This window comes from Aptenodytes forsteri, unplaced genomic scaffold, assembly GCF_000699145.1.
Source record: "Aptenodytes forsteri isolate BGI_AS27 unplaced genomic scaffold, ASM69914v1 Scaffold438, whole genome shotgun sequence".
Lineage (NCBI taxonomy): Eukaryota > Metazoa > Chordata > Aves > Sphenisciformes > Spheniscidae > Aptenodytes > Aptenodytes forsteri.
Genome location: NW_008795673.1, coordinates 460323 through 483783, shown reverse-complemented (window position 1 = coordinate 483783; position 23461 = coordinate 460323). Strand labels below are relative to the sequence as shown.

General features: G+C 41.8%; 1 protein-coding gene across 10 annotated transcripts in view; it reads left to right on the top strand.

Moving 5' to 3' along the window:
- WNK2 (WNK lysine deficient protein kinase 2) overlaps positions 1-23461 on the top strand; it is a 124469-nt gene that overhangs the window by 83585 nt on the left and 17423 nt on the right. For 5 of the 10 annotated variants that reach the window (XM_019472934.1, XM_019472930.1, XM_019472929.1 and 2 more), the window contains 15 exons: positions 806-855; positions 3403-3568; positions 3649-3765; positions 3928-4095; positions 4322-4367; positions 5568-5684; positions 6169-7247; positions 8681-8753; positions 10342-10397; positions 10475-11160; positions 12398-12612; positions 14658-14876; positions 15812-15910; positions 21204-21248; positions 22801-23054. In XM_019472934.1, the coding sequence (XP_019328479.1) occupies positions 806-855; positions 3403-3568; positions 3649-3765; positions 3928-4095; positions 4322-4367; positions 5568-5684; positions 6169-7247; positions 8681-8753; positions 10342-10397; positions 10475-11160; positions 12398-12612; positions 14658-14876; positions 15812-15910; positions 21204-21248; positions 22801-23054 (3390 nt within the window). The remainder of the gene's footprint in view (positions 1-805; positions 856-3402; positions 3569-3648; positions 3766-3927; positions 4096-4321; positions 4368-5567; positions 5685-6168; positions 7248-8680; positions 8754-10341; positions 10398-10474; positions 11161-12397; positions 12613-14657; positions 14877-15811; positions 15911-21203; positions 21249-22800; positions 23055-23461) is intronic. The other 5 variants (XM_019472935.1, XM_019472931.1, XM_019472933.1 and 2 more) reach the window with 4 other exon arrangements.

Genomic DNA, 23461 nt, shown 5'->3' with positions numbered 1-23461 from the left:
ATATATATAAATATATTGAAAATTATATATATTTATGAATATATTTGGGGTGTGTGTATACATACACAGTTCTATACATGCACGGGGGGTGTGGCGTGTGTGTCTGTGTACATATGTGATAAGTTTGTTGCAGTAGGGCCAGCAGCATCGTCACCACAAAGTCTCTGAAAACAGGTCGACCCAGTGCGAAAGTCACGCTATCGATGTCTATCCTAGCATTGCAACCAGTGAAGAGGGAAGCTTTTAGGGAAAATTTCTATTATGTAGAGAGCAAGAGGACATGATATGAGAGCGGTGTTTTTAAATAATGATTTTTTCATCTTTTATTTGTAAGTTCCCCAGAAATTTTCACAATAAGCCAAGTACAATGAAAATACTTAACATATTTCAGGAAACTATACAAAGCAATGAAGCAAATTAGCTTATACTTTATATCCATTAAAAAAAAAAAACACATTAGGTAGGTGCTGATGTGGATTTGTCCTGCAGTCGGGTTTTTTCCATTGTGGTGGGAACTGTTTTGTTTCCCTCACCACCTCTTCTGCTTTAGAGACAGCAGAAGGGGACTAGCAGATTAGTGGCTCTGTCTTAAAAAGTGGTTGTGCACCGATATCGATGCTTTGGACAGAAGAAATGTTGGGAGGGTACAATGGGACATTTTTTTTTTTTTTTTTTCTGAGTTCCAAGAATTGGTTAAACAGAATGGTTTAGGATTACTGGTGTCTCAACAGCAAAGCTTTCTTAAAGGTGTTTTTCATCTGCCAATATAATGCATTTACTTAAATGACTTTTTCTTACATTTTAGGAGCAGGCAATACAGGACAAACTTCAAACTCTGTCACAGAGCTGTGAAAGGTATCCTTATAATCTCTTTGGCATAAGAAATGTTTTCTTTCTGGAGGCTGTTTTTCCTCTCTCTCTCTCTTTACAAGGCTAAGCCAAATGCCTGGCCTTTGCCTTGGCTGAGAGAAGAGTAGCAGGAGCTGACCAGGAGAAGATGGAAGGGTGCACGTCTAGGGAGAAAGCTGCAGATACTGTGTGTGCAGTGTGCCTATTTTAGCTCCTCCAACTCTTTTAATTCTTTAGTTCGGGTGCTGCATCCTAGCCTTCATGTATGTACAACAGCTTTCATTTCAACACATAACCTCTTTTGTTAAGATAACTGAAGTGGTACAGTCCCTGGTTTGGATGCTGTTGAACCTGTATAAAGACGTGCCACGCTAGTATAACGGGGTATAGAGTTTATTCCCTCTTCGGACTGGGTATGCCTCTATCACCTTCTGTAATGACCTTTCCCCAGGTACGTTACGGGGAATGGTGTGTCGGTGAGAGTTGTGTGTTGAGCCACTCAAAGGTATCGTTACAACAAGTGTTAGGACACGCGGCCAAAGCCCATTCTGTGGTTTTGCAGCGCGCGAGGTCACACTCAAGCTTAGTAATGCTAATTGCAGAACTAACGATAAATAACCCCCAGAGCCAGCTCAGCACTCCTCAGAAACGAAAGCAAATTTCCATTTTTGCCAGCCCTCATCTGCCTGTTTCTGTACTGGGAAGCCACAAGGTTTGGAGGAAGCAGTGAGGAAGAGCCCTGGAGAGGAAGGCTCGCTGCTGGACTGGAGAGGGGCTGGCTGGGGTGGTGGCTGCTGCTTCGGGGGCAGGACTCCCCCTCCCCAGGCATCTGCTGCTCCCGTGCTACAGCTCCTGCTTCGGCACCAGCAGTAAGCCAGGTTTTTCAGTGTTTGGATATGGATAAGGTAGATACGAACAGTGTGTGTTCATAAGCAGCTGAATGCCTTGCCTAATGCAGGAGCCAGCACCAACTTTGTTCTTATTGATTATAAAGCTTTGGGGGTAGGATTTTCGTGACCCTTTTCTATTTTCCTGAATAGACAAGATGAGTTAAGTTTATGAACTTTGAAGACACCTCTCTCCTACTGTTTCCATCCTACCCCACCAAAAAAATTAGCCTGACACAAGTCAATGCAACCCCACAACCTTAAAATGGAACCTTTTTTCCCAAGAGTTTGCTGCTTTTAAATACTGCATGGAAAGTGAAATCTAATTTTTCGTGACTATAGGTTAGTTCTGGCTATAAATAAGTTACATAAAATTAGTTCGTTTTGTCTATCTAATCTGTTGTAGAAAGGCACATCAAATTTTCAGTCATCTATTGAATTCTAATTTGCCTGTTCCAGAATTGTGTTTGAGAAGCTGACTGTCGTGACTGCGGCAGCACGGAGGGTCTGTGTCAGCACACGTCTCGTAGTCGTACAGGGAGGTCTCTCTTTGCCAGGTGCATAGGTAACTCAGCGCTGGAGTTGGGTTGTGCTTTTGTAGAGTGGAGGGTAACGGCACATGAATCAAATGGCTGGCAATTGCAGCAAAGATGTGATCTATATCCTGTGCGCAAAATGTGTTCACTTTCCTAACGTACGAGTTGCACATACAAGGTAGCTGCAAAGGGAGTAGAAATAAGCTGTTCTGTGCAACTAGTGCAGAACAAGAAGTAAAGGCTTTAAATTTAAGCAAGGGATCCATAGGTTAGACTTAAATTCCTGTATGCCTGTATGGCTAAATGAACACAAGAATAAATTGCCCAGGAAGGCTGTGAAGTCTCCCGGGAGCTTTGTAAGATCAGTTTACACAAACCTCTGTGAGAACTGGTTTAGACAGAGCTGGTCATACCTTGGGGTAATAAATAGGCCAGATGGCCTTACAAGGTTCCTTCCTGACATGATTTTTATGAACCTTTGAAAATTTCCTGCAAATTACTTGCATGTTGATGTTTTCTGTACACGTCATATTACAATAAGGTTGTTAGCAGCTAGAGTTTTGGCTGCTAAAAATAATATACTGTTGCTAGCTGGTCATCTGGGATATTGTGGCATAAAACCTTCTTTCTGGTTCTTGAGAACTGCAGAGGGAGGAGAGGCAGTCTCTTACGGGATGCTGTACCGACTTCTCACTCTTTTCCTTCATCTCCGACAAACATAAACTGACCCCGTTCAGACCTTCTGCTGTGAGTGCTGACAAGCAGGAGTTGAGAAAACTGGACCTTAGAAAAACAGGGACTTGTGCAGTTCAGAGAGGGACCATAAGGATCCCTGAAGTGAAGGGATTAGGGGATGTATTGATATATTGAGCGATGGGACTTTCCCTATGGTATTGGCAGAAATGTTCATAGATCATTTCTTATTAGGTGTGATAGCCAGAGAACGTGCCTGACTTGGAGTAGTCCCTTCAGGTACTGAGCATCTTTCAGTAGCGGGCTCAGTTTGAGCCAAAAGGGTGCAGATGTACACTTTTTTTTTCAGTCTCTGTTGTGTATCTTACCTATGCGTAACTCCGTCGTGTGTGACGGTGGTTTTATCTTGGGTTTTTTTCTTCCTTTCTCTTACAAAGCTACATGAGTCCAGATGTTGCTTCGGGTAAAGAGATGAGTGACAGCTTTGAAGGAGCAATAGGAAGTGGAAAACAAGAAGGAAAGTCTTCAAAGAAACATAAGAAATCTACACGCGCTCGTTCACGCCAGGAGAAGTCCAGCAGACCAAAACTGACCATATTAAATGCAAGTACCATCTCTTTGAGGGCGACTTTAGGATTCCTTCGGCTGTGCCAGAAATAACGGCTGTTAATCTTTGCCTGCAGGTTTGTAACACGGGGGATAAGATGGTGGAGTGCCAGCTTGAAACACACAATCACAAAATGGTGACTTTTAAGTTTGATTTGGATGGTGATGCGCCGGAGGAAATTGCTACTTACATGGTAAGAGTTGGTGATGCGGCTGCCCGCAGTATCTTAATGCAGCAAGTTGCTTCAGCCAACCTATTCTCATGTGTGCTTGTTGACCAAGCCTTCTGGTAGCTGTGGAACGGCACGTTGATCGAACATTACTGTTTTCCTCTTTATTTTGATGTGGCCTTATAGGTAGAGAATGAATTCATATTGCAGAGTGAAAAAGAGACATTTATTGAACAAATGAAAGATATTATTGATAAAGCAGAAGATATGCTCAGTGAAGATACAGAAGGAGAACGAAGCTCTGATCAGGGCACAAGTCCCCAACAAGATACCGATAGGCTGGAAATGAATGAGGTAAGAAATGTTAAACAAAGATTTCTAGTTTGATTCCTTTTTCTTAACAGCCAGTTACTGTAAATTAGTTTTACGTCCTGTGTTAAAAAAAAAAAGTTTCTTAGCTAGAAAAATAATGCTTTTACTCCGTTAAGGCTTACAATGAGCGCTCCTTAGAATGATGCTCCTCTTGCATTGATACAAGACGGCTAGTTCTTCTATTGTTTCGGTTTTGTTTTTTTAACAGGAGAAGCGGCAGTCTCAAATGAAGACGCCCGTGTATCAACAAAATGGTAAATGTGCCTTTGAATACAAACTTAATCTCAAGCTGTAAGGCAGTGATGAGCTTATGCAGAAGTTTGCTAGATTCAGGAAGAAATCCACCGGTTACTGGTGGTCGGAAATATATCTAGAAATATGGGTATGACAGCGGTCCCTGCTGTTAGCAACCTGGAAGATCGCAGGGCTAACCTGGATGAATCTAACATCTGGGGATGTTTAGAGAAGCCCTGAATTACACAAGCCGATAATCGGTGGTGGAACAGTCAAGAAGGTAGGGGCAAGCATACTCTTTCCACAACAGTGACTACGTTTGCAAGAGGAAGCTAAAAGATTACGTTTGCGTTGGTAATTTAGTTGAAATTTCTAACCCGTAAGTTTTCAGCTACTTTGGTGTTACAGGGGAGGGATCTTGGCCTTCCAAACACAATTGCGTCTTACGGGTTTTACAGGCAAATGGAATGGGAAGGGAATTTGCCCTTGATTCTCTCTGTAAGTGTATGCTGGTGGGAAGAATGAACCCTCTGCTGAAGGAAGCATTGTTTCCAAAAGTCTCGTTACTGCATGTGGCGCTGTGTAGTTGCTCCATGCTTACAGGGCAAGAAGGATAATTTGGAACTTCTTCTTTGACAAGTGCAGAAACTGGGTAATCCTCCAAACTAGACTTTCTGCTCAAAAGATCTGCTTTATTTGTTGCCTGTAAACATCATACGATTTTCTCAGTACGCCTTTTTTAACACAACATTTATATTTCTACTAATGAAAGTGATGAAGTGTGTATAGTTCTGGTTTGCCATTTACATATGCTAGGCTTTGAGATAAGATGTGGAAGGAAATATTAGCTAGAAAACTTCCAACGTGGAAAAGTTAAGCTGGATAAACTTTACAAAATTAACAGATTTTTCCTTGTGAGAAAACTGTCCACAGTACCATTAATAAAACTTTCAGGTACATAACTATTGCCCTTCTAAAAGTATGAACACTTGAAAACAAATTTTCAAATAACTTAAAATATGTGGCAGAATCAGGAGGCATCGCTGTCTCCCTTCCGGAAGGGATGAGAAACAAATTAGGCGCCGTTGATTTAATCTTGGCTAATGCTGTAGAAGTTCTGATTTTCTTTCTAAACATGGAAATTAAGACTAGGTTTTGACAGATGATCTGGAATGAATGGAAACTATTGTGTTTACTTCTTATTTTCTTTTCACCTCTAGTTTTGCATACTGGAAAAAGGTGGTTTATTATATGTCCTGTTGTGGAAAACCCTAGTACTGATGCACCAGAATTTTCTCCACCGGTACCTCAGAGTACACAGCAGTCTGAAGGTCCAGGTATTTACAAACTTTATAGAAAATGTTTTCTTCTCTGAAGTTGCTGTGTCATCTCTCTTCTATTCTCACCTGACTTGGTTGTGATTGTTTCATTTCATTTAGTCGGAGGAAGAAAGTGATGAATTTTAAGTCATGCGTTTTAAGTGTGTTTCTGGTATTGAACATTCCTAATCTGAAAATTAGGAATGTTTATTTGAGTTTCAGAACAGTCTCAGTGTTTTAACTCTGCCTTACGCTATAAGGTAGCTGAATTTCTAGTCCCTGCTGTTTTAATAAGCAGTGTCTTTTCAGTGCAGTATTTTTGCATAATGTGTAATTTTGGGTTCTAATTTGACTTGTATAACAGTTATTTTCTGACGGGAAGCACTAATGGGTTACGGCTAGATGTGGTTATCACTGCAGCTAACCGGGAAGGTTTGCAGTGACTTCCTTTCGTTCTGTGCGGCTCGTAAAAAAAGTTGACCTGGTGTTTGTATGCTTTTAGACCTGGAGCAGTCGGATGATCAGCAAGTGAGCTCTGCGGTGGCGGATCCGCCTGGTGTCTTAGCTGGTCAGCAGCTTCCCCTACAAGCAGGTGTATGTGACAGCCCCATCGGAGCCTCTCCATCTTTGACACAAGTTCCTGCCGCAGCATCTTCCGCCGGCTTATCGAGCCAGGCAGAGTTTTCAGCTCCGGCACTACTGGGATCTGCTCCAAATATCCTAGAGCAGGCGGCTGCTAACGGAGGTCAGCTGGAGTATTCTCCACTGAAGGCAGCGATGCCCGCTCAGCCGGGCACTCCTGTCCCCCGTGCCGCCTTGCTGGAGGAGCCTTCCGATGCTCTCCTCGCTCCTCAGCACCTGCAGCCGCAGGCTGACGAGGGCACGTGTGTCCCTGACGTGGAGATAGCGTGTTGCAGCGTCGGGCCGCACAAGTCAGTCCCGGCAGCTCCTGCGAAGGCGGCAGAGCTCTGCCCGCTCCCCGTGCTCCCGGACGCCGTCGTTTTGGAACGGCAGCCTGCAGCGCAGGTCCCTCACCTGCCAGAGGCCAGCCAGCCTGGCGTGGTGCAGCACTCCTTCATCAACCAAGCGTTCCCTGCAGCCGCCGCATCCGATCCTCTCGGTCTGGCAGGCTCTCAGCTCCAGAGCCCTACTCAGGTGCCAGTGGCCGCCTCCCAGCAGCATGCGATGCTGTCCCAGGCGCAGCCCGTAGCCTGCGCCGGCGTGGGGATCAGCCTGCTGCAACAGCAGCAGCCGAGCACCGCCGAGTCCGACGGAGAGGGACCACCCAGGGTGGACTTCGTTGACAACACAATAAAAAGCCTTGATGAGAAATTGCGCAATTTACTTTACCAGGAGTACGTTCCTACTTCTGCATCAGCAGGGACTCCAGACACCTCTGTTCCATTAGAACAGGGCGACAGTGAATTTAACTTGCCACCTTTTCCCAAAGATCAAGTTCCCGCGTTGGATTTGAGAGAACCAGGCCATAATGTCGCAGATACCGGCCAGGAGGTGAAAGCTGCTGCCGAGGCCCAGTCGGTGCCACTCATACCATCTGAGATCTCACCCTACCCAATACTGGTTAGTCCAGCAATATATATATACACACGCTAAATCTGCCCTTTATACCCCCAAATCCAGCTGTTAGGGACAGCAGCAAAGCAGAGCTCAGAACCAATGAGCCTGTGGTAGGACACGTATAGGTTTCTTGCTTCCCTAAACATTTTATGTTTCTGCTCCTGGGCGTATTACCTTTTGTCTGTTGACTGCTTTCCAGTGTGAAAGTTCTCTTAAATTTTTACTGTCAGATGCATTCTGACTCATTTTACATAAATGCTTGTTAGTGAAAGCCAGACTTTTCCTTTGGTTTTAAAAGTGGTATATCATCTTAATTCCTTCTCCTCCTCTTGTGTCCTGTTTCTAAAGCAGGCAGAAATGTGATAATTTTTTTTTGTAGTTTAAGAACATAAAACACAATGAGAGGTATAGTCATTCAAGTTCTGATGAAGACGATCATACTTTAATAGGAATTTTTTTTTTATATAAATTAATGGCAGTGATTATAATGCCTGCCTTCCAAGTCAGTCTGAATAAAATAAACACTTCAGGAGCCTTTGCTTTGTTCAAGTGCTGCAGCTACAGGAAGACATTCCATAGGCAGAAGCTTGCTCTGCTTCCAGTAACGATTTCTTTTGTCTTCCCCTGAGCTTGGCAGAGCAAGACTGCACTGGGAAGCATCTAAGGAAAGCTGGAGCCGGAGGTCTGGGTCATTATTTACTCAGTGTCTTGACTGTGCACCTGTGTTGCGTTCTTCCAGATAAAATCCTGAGTTTATGAAATTCAACAGATTTGCAGCACTTTCTGCTGGAAGATCAGTGTATATCTTACTTGAAACGTAGCGTTTCTGGAGATAATGACATCACCCAGTAGCAAGGATGAGGCTGTTCCGTGTAGTGTCAGCTGGATGAACTGTATCAACTGCCTGAAAGATGCTGTATGTTACAGGAGAGATGGCTGCACTTGAGTAACTCTTCAGAGCATATTGTTTATAATAATAAATGACCTTCTACAGCAGATAAAATTTTCTCTCTATGAAAGGTGTTATGTCTTTCCAGTAATTTGAATTTGTCCTATTAAAATCTGTGCCAATAAGAGAAGAGAGACGTAAAATTTCTGAAGACAGACATACAGATGAAGAATGTACAGTCTGGCTGGAAAAGCAAACCAGAACAAAACCCCAAACTGTTATATATAATTCAGTGCCTATTTTTCAGTAACTTAGGCTGCAGTTCCCTCTGTGACACTGCCACTGCTTTTTTTTCTTCCAAGGGAGGAAAAAAAAATGGATTTGAAGGAAAAGCTAGAAGGCCACCGCCACAGACACTGTAAAATAGTTTAATATTCCACAATAGTGTGAGGGCAGAAAAGAGGGAGAGAGAGGGAAGGAGAACACATTGCCTTTCTGCTTTGTGCGCGAGACTGAAATTCTTTTTCTTTTTCCTTTTTACCGAAAGTTTGAGAAGTCGGAGGTCACCGGCATCGGTGCTCATTCCTCAGAAGCAAGAGGTGGGTCAGCAAGCAGAAAAGGTAATGCTCCTTTCAGAGATGAACGGCAGCGATGCATCTGTACTAGTGCGTGGTCCTCTCCTCCGGTGTCCCCTTGCTGCTCACCCTTCTGGTTAACCGCAGAGCACTGCCCAGCACAAGGCATTTCTGATCCTACTTGTAATATAACTAATATTATACGACTCACTTCTGTCAAGCTTCCTAGAAAGAGACTGCCTCACAGGCGGATTTATTTTAAACCGTAAATATGCAATACATGTCTGCGGTGTAGGTATCGGGTATTCACATGGAAGGCTATGTTCCCAATAATAAATTTCCAGTGCCCTTAAAAGTCCAAACAGAAAGTCCCTCGGATTTCCTGGCTTTCATAAAAATGCGTTGACACAAATAACATGATTGAGGGTAGCCCCTCTCGGGGGAAGCCTGTAAGATTTTTCAAGGAAGTCCCATGGAGAACTAGTAAAGAGTACTTTTCTTTAGGTACTTGTAGATACAACAGCACTTTCTATAATAAAGTAGTAGGAGCCATAGTAAGAAACTGGGTATTTATCATGCCCCATTTACCTGTCTTGCAAGTCATGGGAAGTTTTAAGAGCTGAGGAACCCAAAACTGCTCCTGCTGTCATGGGTGGCGCTGGGGAGGGCTTATAATATATATTTTTTTGAGATTGTTGTGGCAAAGCTGGCTACCAGGTTTGTGCGACAACGCAGATCATTCTTGTCCTGGTGGACATAGATCGTCCACTGCTCTTAGGTCAGTGTGAGAGGGGAAAACTTTGGGTAGCCTGCATTCGTCTGTCTCGCTACAGACAAAGAAGAGAGTATGCAAGTGGAATGTAGCGCTGTGCAGTAAAATTAATGTATCTTAGATACCATCAAGCAGTGATGTGTTTCACCATTTCAGAACTATGAAGTGACAGATTTTTGCCTTATGTTCACTCTGTGCAACGTGCCATAAGAAAGCAGCTTTCTGAAAAGCTTGCGTTTGTTGGTTTAACTTCAAAACCAGTGTCCAGGTTGTGAAATAACTGCGTCTTGATTACTGCCACTAATATTTTGCTTCTTGCGTGCTTCTGTGGTGCGAGTGGCCGTCTTTTGAGCTTATAATTTCCGCTTTCAGCAATGTGCGTTTAACTTCATTTCAGGCACCTTTAATTGTTGGTGTCAGCATCTGCCAAATGAAAGGTGTGAAATACCAGTCCATCTGTGGTCAACTGCAGCATTTTGTATGCATGAATAGCTGAGTGCAATTACTTTTTCAAGACATCAAGAACGCCGTAGTAATGCAGGCCCAATGTACCATGCAGATGTCATTCTTCTTCTGGTTTTCGCCTTAATTTTCAGCTGACTAATGAAATTCCACACTCCTATTATTATTTGAATTCCCCAAATCAATAGATTGAAGAGAGTGCCTACCTGCAGATATTTTATATTATCATCGATGCTGCCTCCTGCATTTATAGATCCTGTATTACAAAGATTGGATATTTAAATTATTCTTCAGTGCTACACTTTATCACACTTCAGTTTATCACAATAAACGTGTTGGCTTTTATTATACTAAAGCATTCCAGACATGAATATATCTCTTTTCCAACTTGTAAAACAGGTTCAGCTGCAAGCATCACTTCAGCTCCTGCTGCTACGACAAAAGGCCTCCTTCAGGTAACCAGAAACTAGGAGCGGTTTTATGCTTGATTGTTACAGTTACTTTCAAAATTAATCTCCGTTATTTTCTCCAGGTTGCACCTACATCATCAAGAATAACTAAACAGATGGAAACTTCTAAAAGGAGCGAGAAGGCAAAGACTATGACTTTGTCTGCACACACAGATAATGTAACACAGATATCTACAGCAGATGGGGTGATGAATAACCTTCAAAGGGATGACTCTCTAGACTCTGGTTCCTATGGAAAACAGGCTGAAACTCGTGATAGCGGTACACCAGCCAAAACTATTGGCAGGTTTTCAGTAATCAGCACGCAAGATGAATTAACTTTAACAGCGCCGCACTGCTTAAGGTTCTCAGCACCCCCAGATGTCTATTTGGATGAGCTACCTTCCAGCCCTGATCTGAAGACAGCTGTCCGACGGGTGCAGACGGCCTCTTCTGTCGATGTCCTCTGTGACCAGGGTTCGAGTGATTCTGCTGATGAGCCTTTCCATCGTCAGTCGGCTGCTGCTGCCCAACTGTCCCCCCCGAGCAGTAGTGCAGCCACTGACTTAATTAAAAAAGCAGCTGCTTTTCTGCAAAGATCTGGCAAAGCTAGCTCGCCAGGCCTCGATTCACCTAACGGGCAAGGAACAAAAATTCCTACCATCAACATAACATCCTTCCACTCGCAGTCGTCATACATGAGCAGCGACAACGACTCGGAATTTGAAGACGCAGATATGAAGAAAGAATTGCAGAACCTGAGAGAAAAGTATGTCGTGTTCGCTAACAACGCTAGGGAAGCTTGTGTTAAGATACCTAGGCAGCAACTCTGCGTGTGATGAGCAAATATGTGGTTTTCATAGCTGTAATGAGTAAACTGGTTCTGGACAAATTGGGCATCGCTAGGACCTTGCCCCAGAATATGCATCCTTTTATGCATCACTTTATTTGTCAGTCTTAGAAGAATAGTTCAATAATAACTTCTTTAAACCCCAAAACGTTTCTGCTGCGACGTCCAGTTTCCTTACGGAAAAGCTATGTTGATGTGGTAGCAAACAACAGCACTTGTAATGTATGTGATAGTAGGTTCCCATGTGGACGCTATTTAAGGCAGCGTAACAATAATCTGGATGCCCGCGTAGACAGCTGCCGTAGTGTTCTCTTCACGCCCTTCTCTGCAAGGGTGATTTACACTGCCCGGTCTACGGACCCATCACTATTCCCAGACTGGCTTTTACAGTGGATAACCTAGTATCTATTAGGCAGGTAAGACCCTCGCTTCGCCTCCCATCGGATCTCTCATCATCGGTCCAGTCTCGGCGGGAGGCTGGGTGAGCCTGGCAGGAGTCTGTCGTGCTGCCAGTCCTGAGAGCTAGCTTCTTTAAATTTGAACGTTTTCTTTTTTTTCCTGGCAGGTGATGGGTAAAAACTAGCATTAGATGGTAGTTTAACCAAAATGTTAAACTTTATCCTAAGGTATAATGGTTTTACTGAATGCAGATGATGCATCTTTTTAAAACAGAACTACAGTAATACAAAACCTTTAAACTGACTTTATGGCATCATGAAGTCTGTGTTATAAATAAGGTAATGATTCATGTGCTAATGGCATTTTTATGGGAAGCACTTTTGCTTTTCTTCACGCTGAACTCCTTCAAACTGCTGTACGTGCCTTGAGAGTTAACTTTTCTGAAGCCACTGGTTTGAAGAGAGAAATTCTGGAATAGTTTGGAGTTCCTGTCAGATGTCATGTCAAAGCCACTTGTTTTTACCGAGGATGTTGAAAATCTTTTTAGCTGTCTAGGATTCTGTCTTATAAATGAATATTTGAGAAGTCAGTCACCACGTTTGCCAGCTAGATTGTTATAACTTCACGTACGGATGAGCAGTTGATTGTTTTATAACCGAAGACTATTTTGTTTCTTTTTTTATAACTAATTATGCTGTCAAGGTGTGGTGCTTTATCAAATACATTGCTAGCAGATTTCTTTATTTTTTATGTTTAGGCATATGAAAGAAATTGCTGAACTTCAGACTCAGCAGAAGAATGAGATAGAGGCACTGTATATTCGGTTAGGGAAACCCCTTCCTCCCAACCTGGGGTTCCTTCACTCAGCCCCACCAAGCAGCCGTCGCCGAAGAACCAGCAAAAATAAATTGAAAGGCGGAAAACTATTAAACCCTCTGGTCCAGCAGCTCAGGAGTGGAACATCAAGCACAAGTAGGTACACTAGGTTGCTTTCCATCCGCCTGTTGTTTGTGTCGGTTGTGGTTCTGCTGTGTAATTGCATGGGCGGCAGGAGAGGCACTGAATTTTTATTGTTTTTAATACTATGACTCAAGTTTGCGTACCGCGAACTGTTTTTGAAGCGGGCTTCCTTTGGGACAGGCTTATTACAGCTGCCCAGTGCTGAACCATACGTACCTTCTCTGCATCGGTTCCGATGCTTGGCAGAGAAACAATGTTCCGCTTTAATTTGGAATACAACCTGGTTACATTTTCTCATCCTTTCTTCAGATGCAATTTATTGATGTTTGTATTCACTTCTTAGGTGCTGTTATCCTCTATTGACTATGTGCTGTATCTTGTTGTTGTTGTTTATTTTTTCCTACAAGATGCCATATAAATAAGATTGGATTGCGTTTGCTCCCCGAAAGTATGGGAGGTAAAAACGGTTATAAAACTGTGGTGGATGCTTTGACCATCTGAAGTAGTTTGAGATTTTTCAAACGGTAGTGCAGTCTTGAGTCATTATCTCTTTTTGTAAGTATAAAGGTATAATTCAACTGGGAAATGTTGATATACCCCAGTACCTATTTCCTCAGCAAAATGTAGAATAGAGTATGAATAATTTTTCTTCAACTTAGTTTATGCTGTTATTTAGAGGAGCAGCGGCACTGCCAGCGTCAAACCTGTATTTCAAACCTGGTAGCACTTGTTTTCAAAGTCACTGCATCATAAGTCCACTTCGAATTTCATTGCATCAATCTTAATTATAGACAGAGCGTTTTGGAGGTTTTTGCTTTTAATTAAGGATTTCAGCTGAGATAGGAAAAGCAAAGATATTCAGAGGCAAGATGTTCTGTGATCCATCTTGAATCTCAGTATTCTCGCCTACAGAGAATATATGCTTTATACCTCTTTAGCTGCTGCTTGGCCGACGTGCATAGGTTTTACTTCCTTTCCTTGTGATGAGATACTCTGAATGTCTGTTATCCTTGGTCCGTTCATTTTCCAGTTTGTTCTTGGGTTCTCTCTAGCCATTTTTCCCCTCTGTCTATTCACAAAACCCACATCTGTCTCCATTCATGGATCTTGGCTCATGTCGGTGTGCTACCCTAGTCCAAAGAATTAAAGCTTATTTCTGCATAAAATGTCCCAATTTTCTCTCTTCCCAACCCCCCCCCCCAACCCTCGTCACCTTCAGTCAGTGAGCAGAAACTGCTCAGACTGCTACTTCGGTGCATGCTTTCCTTCATGCATTTCTTCTGTGTTATTTTCCACTTTTTTGAGGCACTGCGTAAAGCTCATGTTATCTTCGAGAATCTGTATTCACGCCTGAGTCTTCTCATCCTTGACTATGTAGATTCCTCATTTTTGGCCTTCCTAGGTCCGTCCTTTAGGGATCAAGGGCAGGCGGTTTCTAATACGGTCAGTGATGTAATTGTCACTTCCATTGTTAGATGCTTTTGCTGATAAATCCATGGAACAAATGATTACAAAGGTATTCTGGTGGTAAAGCCTCTTTACCCGAGATATCCATGTAGAAAGATATATAGATACAGGTATTTACATATAGACATGTATCTATCTATATATAGATAGCTATAAATAAAAAGTTCCTCGTGTCTTTGCAGCAACTTTTTATTTCTCTCCATTTGCTTGCTTTCACCTTTCATGTTTGAGAGCAAACCTACATGTTCTGCTCAGTCGTTCTGCGCGTTCATCCTCCTACTTTGGCACTGCTGCAGCTCTCGCTTTATTTCAGCAGTCCCGACTCCAGCCTTTCTCGAAACTGCAGAAAAGGAACTGTAAAAATCAAGCCTACTCCATAAGCTTCTTGGAGAAACTGGATCAGCAATAGTATGCGTAGATTATTTTCTGGTGCAGGCTATCCGTAAAGCCTGTGTGTCATACGGTACTTCAGAGTCGTAAACCGCTGCTCCTCTTAGTGGCAAAGTAACGCTTATTTTTAGGCGCGGATTTTTATTCGGTGGTTTCCTAGCGTTTGCCGTTGCATGCGTTTTGTTTGTTTGCTCTTTCAGGTAATCTTTCAGACTCTAAAGACTCACCCCACAAAGAAACAACTAAAGCTCAGCCTGGATCTCCCGAAGCAGCAGCAGCAGCCACTTCCCCTGCGTCAGCCACCTTCGGGAAGGCTGTTCAGACGCAGCAGCCGTGCTCTGTCAAAGCCTCTTTGTCTTCTGACATCTGCTCCGGCTTAGGCCCCGAAGGAGGTGACGTGAACGCAAGCTCTGGCCAAGGTGATTTTTTTCATACCAGCTGTTCGGCATGTCTTCCAGCACATGCTAAGATTAGTTCGCTTCCCTTATGCTTGAACTTTTTAGGAGTGGATTTCACTTCTAGTGATATAAGAACATGAACCTTTGACAATCCAAATTACTGGCTTATCTTTAAAAAGATGGTTGCAGTATTGTCAGAAGAACAAAAGTAAAGTATCTTACCGAGTGTTAAGAGTCAACACTCAAGAAGGCAAGCTTTTAGGAAGGAAACACCTTTTATTTTTGCCAGCAGTGGCTTTATACTGACACCTTTTCTGGAGTCTGCCTTACAGACTTCTGAGAAAAAAGAAAGGAAACCAAAAAAGATATAGAAGGATAGGAGATTGTTTCCTTTGGTTCGTTTTGGGCTTTTTTTTTTTTTAGCCCCTTGATACTGGGAGACCCAGAGTTCCTCATTATAAACTACCAAACCATCTTGGGTGTGAGGGGAAAAAAATAAAAAGAAAAGGAAAAAAAGAAAACCAAAACCAGAGAACCAAGTTATGTTTCCTTTATCTAAGGGGTTAACTTTGTGCATGATTTTGGAGTCCCAGCTAAATGACTGTAGATAGGCTGTGTTCCCCAGTCCCGACCTCTGATACTTCTGTGTATTGCACACCTCCGTAGGCTTTGACTGATCTTGTTGCCATGCATATTGGAAGTTATAATGATGATTAAAATACCTTCCTCTCATTGCACATCCTGCCAAACTAATCTACAAAATATCTATGTTCTCTTCTGCTGTTATTGCATCCTTTGTGTATGGTCAATTAACTTACTCCTCTTTGGCAAAGTTAAAATGGAGATGTGGATGTTTAACTAACAAAGCTGATTTGACTGATGGTATAGGACATCTGATGACAGCTACTTGTACTTTATAAGTGTCTTTGTTTTCTTCCCTTTATATTCATTTGCAGGCTGGACGGTTTTCCACCAAACGTCTGAGAGAGTGACCTATAAATCTAGTAGCAAACCTCGTACCAGATTCCTCAGTGGACCTGTGTCTTTGTCCATCTGTTTGTATTTGTTCTTTTGTATTTTATCACAGTCCATCTTTCTTTTACCCCCTTTTTCCAATTCCATGTTTTATATCTCTAATATGTTTGGCAGGATGCCCCTTTTTCTGAACCATCTTTTCTTTCTTTTTATCTTTTTTTTAAGTAGTCATCATGAACACACCTTATTTATATTAATTTTTCATATGAAAGCTTTTTTTGCACTGCTTTTGGCTCGTGCCTGGGCACCAAAAGCATGTGTGGAAGATCTCATCATTTATTATATAGCCTTATGGTAAATTTTACCCTGGACGTATCAAAGCTTTTGTACTTTATGTGATTTATGTTGAAGTAATTTTATTTGCAATGTGGCAAATATACATGTCTGCTGTCCCGGTTCCAGCGACAACAAAAAGAAATCCATCCTTCTGTAGACGAATGGTCTCTTTCACACATGTTTGGACTATGAAGACATGCATGTAGCAAGCTGATACAATACTAGAAGGTCACTGAAGGGTATAACTTCCATACAAGGGCTGTATTAACACGATATACAGTACTGTTTATATCCACTCTATTTTCTTTAATTTTTTTTCCCCGCTCTTTGCATGTGGAAATGCTGAGACAATAGTGCTCCAGCTAGTTCTTTCAAAATCTGTTTTCTAGATTTTCTTCCCCATGCATTCACTTTAATTACTTTAAGTGAGCAATTTTTTATATACTCGTAAGCAGCAGGCAGATCTGGTTACTCCAAGGGAGAGTACCGCCAACTTTTTTTGTGTAAGCTGATCTGGCTGAAGCACTTCACTCAGTTTATTTTCTTATGACCTTATGTGACCTCAGAGATGAAGTCAATTAGCAGTTCATCAAAGCATAAATAAGTAAAAAGCAATATCAGATTTTTCAGATGATACTTTGAAATGGATTGCTAGGATCCAGTATTTTTTGTTTCAAATAATTGTGCACCTGCTATTTGTACCCTATTTGTATGACTTCTAAAGTAATTGGCAATTCAACCAATGATATCAAGCTATTTAATTAAAAAATTAAGACCTTTTTACCCAATCATGTATGCTGCTTTTTAGGCAAACAGATTTTGCTTGTACAATAAAGATATGTTGTGCTGAACAGGTACTATAGGCCACTTATATATAACATTAGAAAGTTCCTGAGAAAATGTTTGGTTAACTAACTGTTCATTTGCATTAATATCAGATCTCCGACTGGAGTTCTACATTGCTCATCATTATCCAAGTGGTACAGATCAAAGGCACAAGACCACTCAAATACACTCCTCCTAACTTTATGAATAAACAATATTTTAAAAAATAATCTTGATTTTTTTGTTTGAGGTCCCTAAAAGTCCAAGCACTCAGGTTCTTGAAAACTGATGTTTACTGCTCGGCATGCTGAATTTATTATCACGCAAGTTTTTAACGACTGTTGAAGTCGTGAGACAATTTTGCATTCAGGGATTTTTTTCTGAGAACCTGAGGGGGGAATTCTCAGTTCACAAATGTTCCCCCTTGGTATTATAACGGACATAGTAGTTTCTTCCTCTGCACGTGTAATTCCCAGAAGTCGTTTCATTAATCTTCCACAGAATTACTTTTCAGTAGGATGCAAAAAGACTGGGAGATGGCAATTAAAAACCAGCATATTAAAAATGTTTGGGTGCATGGATATTGTGAATGAAACCAAGGGAATATGTAAATCCTTCAAATCGTGAAGTTCCCCAATGCCGAAATAACTCGGCACGACTAATTGCTTTCTGTTCTCAGCCCATATGCTCTCTTCTCGGTTTCTTCTGGGCGAAGTGTTCGGAGAGGAGGTTTGCACTCCCCCATTTCTGAGTCATACGAGGAGATGGACTGAGTTTCAGGCACTTAACCCTGACACATCCATCCAAAGTCACCGCTGCTCAGAGCGCGCAGCTTAGTTTCAAATACTGCCTGTCACTTGAGTTGCTGGACAGTTTTCCACAGCTGAATTACTGGTAGGTTTTGATGGGGATAGGAGGTTATTTTAGCTTGTTTTCCCGGTGAGTCCAACGGGTTGGTGGTTCTGTGTGTGAAGGGATGAAGATGGGGCTGCGTGCGGCCCCATCTGTTCCCCAAGGACAGCTGGGCTTGGGACTGCCGCTGGAAGGACGTACGGCTGGTGGTTCCATTGAGCCGGTGTCCAGAGCAGCCGTGACCATGGGCCTCAGGAAAAATAGTGCTAGATGATGATGTTGGGAATGCCAGCTAGCTCGTGCTCCTTCCCCCCTGGAAGGGGGGACGTAGGTTGACCCAGCGTGCAGGCAGAGCCGAACGTTTGGACTAGGTGCTAAACACGTTTGCGTCTTTGCTGCCCGCTTGAGCAAGCGGAGCGAGTGTGGGAGAGCGTTGGAGAGAGGCGGTGAGCGAGCGCTGGGCCTGCGGGGCTGGGATGCGGCTGTCCGGCCAGTTCAGGGTCCCGGCTCTATTCCACAAGTCGAGGTTTCCCTGGGGTTTTTTGTTTGTTTGAGAGCTGTTGGGAAGAGTTGTGCTGGATTTTCAGAAATGCTCTGAATCTGTACGTTTGACTAAGGACAAACAGCCCTTTGGGGAGCTTGGATATTCCAGTGTGAGGCCTGTACTGTATTAGCAGACAAACTAGCAGCACGCTTTTAAAAAGAAACGTTCAGATGCATTAAAGATAGTTTTCCCAAATATCTTGCCCTGGTTACAAGATCCATCAAACTTGAACGCTTTCGCAGTGTTCTCCCAGAACAGCTTTTTGATCTGTTCCCCATGTCCAGTATTGACTTTTCCTTTGTACTTTTCATGGAATAAAATATTTTCGATGGGCTTCAGCATAATTTTAGCCTGAACTCCTTCCCTGGGTTAAATTGCAAGGGTGTCTTAGGGAAGAGTTTGCGCTGATTGTGAGTGGAATTTTCAAAAACTCCATTTGGCTTAGACTTGTAATCTTGCGGAAAGCGATTTTTGTCAGGTCTGTAGTAATTAATATATTGTATGTGTATACGCGATTACGGAAATGGTCTAACAATTTATTGCCATTTCAATTTTATTTTAGCTTTCAAGGTTTTTGGCAGCTGTTAGAATGCAAATATGGGACAGTGGATTTTTTCTGTCCTGTATGATATAATAGCTACTTAATTTCTCACGTAAGAAATCTGGAATTGGAGGTAAAACATGCTGCTGAACTTTTGCAGTCTCAGATTAAATCTTAGTTATGATTCATCTCCTTAACTTTACAGCTATTAAACACCTTGATTTTAGAAGCAATACAATTAATCTGGTGAATTAGGTTAAGCAAATGCATTTTTAATTGAATTTGAATTTCAAACGAGTTGTAGCCGATGATTGTCAGTCCCTGCTTCAGGCAATATCACCACTGAGATAACGTTTCTCATCTCCCAAGCAACATGCTGGAGTGATGCAATTTGGAAGAACTAGCTCTCTTTTTGGTGATTGACTCTCCTGTAATATTTTCCTTAACGCTGGCTCCGCTCACGCGGTATTTTGTGACTCTGTCTAGTATCATTGTTCTCTGTTGCTTCCCCGCACGTATGGGGGCCCCAGGTTTGATTTGGCACCCGAGGTGCATATAAACTTGTGACTCGGTTTTCAGGAAGCGGAGGGGTTGGTGATTAAACTCTTTTACATGCATTTGAGCACGTACTGTAGTCAGCTGCCTGCTTTTATTTTTCGCGGGCAGTTGCTTTTCACTTGCATACATATTGTGCCAAATACTACCTATTGCTACCTGCAGAATGCTGCAGGACAGTTAAGAAAATAGCATTCTGGTATTACTGCCGCTGATGTTTCCATAATGGGAGTTGCTAGCTAACTTTAAGAGATAGGCAAGGTAAGGTATAACTGAGGGGAAAAAGAGGGGGAAAAAAATTAAAAATACAACACGGATTGTTCAGTTGTGAATGTGACTTGTATTTGTTATCTAGGCTTTGAGATGAGAAACTAAACTTGGTCATGCTTGCATAAGACATTACTGTAGTCATGTCCTCCTGATTTTCCTGGAATAGAAACCTCATTAAACTACATGAAATAATAAGAAAATCTTTCAAAGCAATCCTTCTGTTCCTCCTCATGCCACCCATATCAAAACACAAACATTTCTTCTCCCTTTTTTCTCCTCCCTCTTTACTTTCTCTTCCTCAGTCTCTGACTGATGTCTCTCCTTTCTCCTTTGAAGACTCATTCAGAGCCCATGTCAACCTGGACCTGCAATCTCCGAGTTTAAATCTGCATTTCTGGCACAGTAACATAAAATATCGACACTGGTTTGCTGTAGAGAAAAAGCACGTCCATCCTGTGTCTTGCTTTTTTGCCCCACTCCCTGATTTTGCTCATGTTTTCAAGTGCTTCTTCACAATAAACTTGCCATGCCCCATGTCAGAGATTCATCTCCTCCCATACCATAATGATACTCTTCTTACCAAGTCCAAAATACCTTTCAGGAAATTTGGCACTCAAATAGAAACGGTGCTTATGTCTGGCAAGATCTGACAGTCAAGTAGGGTTCTCAGTACACTTCTGGCAGTCTAACTATCTAGCCAACAGAATATGTAAAATCATGATGAAGGATGTAACGAGATAATGAAAAAAACACATAGTTTGTTTAAACGAAAACTCAGCTACTCTGCTGGATTATTTTTCTGCACTTGGACAAGGTATAAGGGAAACTCATTCACGGTTACTTTCAATTGAAGTTCAGAATCTCACATTTAGACACAAATCCTACTAATAAAGTATTTGGAAACAATTGGCCTCAGACCTGCAGAACAATGTATCTTTTTGGACTTGTAAAACAGGACTTTTAGGGTTGTTTTACAGTTTGTCTTTGCAGCCAGACTAGCTTGACTTGTTCCTGAAAGCATTTTTGGCCTCCTATCACAAACTGAATTGACATCATTTCCTGCATAAATAGAGTAGGAATCAAAACCCTCTATGAGGAAGCCAAGGCAATTCGGGAGAAAAAAAGAAAAGAAAAGAAAAAAAAAGAAAAAACCAACCAAACAGAAACCCCCAAAAACCAAAACCCCAAACAAATACATCTTTAAGTCATGAGACCTTGCTTTTGGCATGCTATTGTACTTTTCAAAGCTTCTGAATGGCTGCACATTAAGAAAGGTTTGAGCTGTCCAGTTATTTAGACTTCCTTTACTCACCTGAACTGCTGACTTTGTCTGTCCTTTCTTGCATAATAACTACTTTTCGATTGCTTAAAAGTACAGAAGCTTGTCCGTCAGATTTGTTGTGTTTAGTCTTACCTAATTCTGTATGTCTTGTATTGTTTTACCTTGTAGGGTCCACCTTGAAACGACTATGTCTAGGCAAAGATCACAGTAGTAGTAACTATCCCATTTTTGTTTCTCAGTATTTCCTTCATGGCATGGGATGTTTTTTGCTTTTTTTAAATTGTTTTTTACTAAAAGCTAGTTGTTTAATAAATAGAGCTGATGCACTTATACTGATATGAAATTAGACTGTATAAATTGTGATACTTTCATAATAATGCATGTGCTGTGATGTCTTGGGAACCACGCATGCTGCAAGACAGTTGTGGTATTCTTTGTGTGTGAGACTGTGCACGCATGCGGCGAGAAAACTGGATTCAGTGTTTGTCTTTCTGAAATACACACCTTTATATGACTGCAGTTCTCTGCTGGAGGAATTTATAGCTTAAAACGATCTCGTTTCTGTTGAGCTGCATGAAATATTAAACACTAATTGAAGAGCTTTCCTGTCAAAATACTTGTTTTTCTCACTGGTCCCTTTCCCCCAAGCAAAGGAAAAGGAAATGAGCAGTACTCACTTAGAAGTTACGTTGCAGGTTGAATGCATGATCATTTAAAGGTTATTAACGTATTTTATATAACCATAGGACTAATTAGTTTACTCGGTTTCATTGGCTAGTAACTGATTAACAGAAAAAAGAAGACTGAATGTTCATGTTTGCTTATATAATAATTTTACTACAGTTCTATGAACTTTTTGCTTGGAGAGATGGTCTTTATTTCAAATCTTTAGCTATGTCAAATAAGTTAGCTGAAAAGTTACTTTCTATTTTCTGCTTAGGTCAAATTCAGGCACCTTCAGTTGCTGTTCCCTGCTGATCTTGCTGTGTCAGACTTGTAGTTACCAACACGTAAAAAGGACAGATTTTTTTTTTTCCTAGTTCTTCTAGAAATAAGTGAACGTATAAAATTAAATCTGTCAATACTCTCCTGTCTGCTTTTATCTATACCAAAAGTTCTGTATCTTTATCTTTGTCTCAAAAACTCACACACCTACTATGTCCTCCTCTCTCCTCTTTCTTCTGTACATCCATGGTCCTGATGAGTTTTTTTCCCCCAAAATATGCAGATGGCAGAGTAAATGGTCCTAACATCACTGAGAGAGATTGTGGGTTCCTGGAGCCTTTGAGGCGTAGTAGCCAACCCTACTTGTAACCGATATGACAATTACATTTTTCCAGGAGGACAGTAAACTTATGCAAGTAAAATAGATGGTAAATTAATTTTTTAAATGCGTGCAGTTTTAGCAAGTAATACATCCTGCCTCCCACTCTCTCGTGGTAGTCTCCTCTGAAGAGACTTTGTAAGCCTTAGGATGTCCGTGTTACTGGGACTGCATTCGTTTCTTCTCTCCGAGTCATTAATTTCACCTAGAGAGAAGTTGTGGGCGCAACAGCTAGTGGCTGAAGCAACGTGATGTGATAGAAAATATGAACGCATTGGACTTAGACCATTTCTTTAAGCAAAGGTGTTCTGTAGAAAGGAGGGGGAGGGTTAAAAGTCCGAAAAGCCACCATTTGAATTGCAGTAGATGAGAAACTGTTTGAGCAGCAAAGTGGTGAAGCAGAGATGCCATTGTCAACTTTCTTTGTGTGTGATTTTCCAGGATCCTCGACAAACAGTCTCGTAACGTGTCCTGAGCCCCTCCCACAATCAACCCTGCAGGTTCAGGCCAACAACAGTAACAACAAGAAAGGGACGTTCACAGACGATCTTCACAAGCTGGTTGACCAGTGGACAAGCAAAACTGTTGGAGCTGCACAGACAAAACCTTCTTTAAACCAACTGAAGCAGAACCAAAAAAGGCAAGACATGGAGCCAAAGGCTAATCCCATGCAAACGCAGAATGAGACATGTGGAGTAAGTGGCACTCCTTGAAGAACGTACCTTTTGCTATGTGTCTGAAAGCCTTTGCAGAGCTCAGATTTGGAGGAGGACATAGACTAAAATTGCTTCAGATAGATGCTTCCTATAAATGTCCGTCTCTTTTCGTTGAGTACTAAACCAGATTTTTTAAAAATTGTCTTTTGGAATAATCTTGAGGGATATATGGGCTGCAATATATATATATAAAATATATATTTTTAAATTGCAAACTGCTTATTAACAGCGATATACAGCAATGCTCATGCTGTTAACCATATGTTGCTCAACTTAAGTTTTAACTATTCCTAAAGTTTTCTTCTTTTTGATGTTTAATATTAATCTTCCTTAGGCAGAACAGTGGCTGGGCTGGTGGCTTGGCGGTAGCGAGCCTGTGTTTTAGT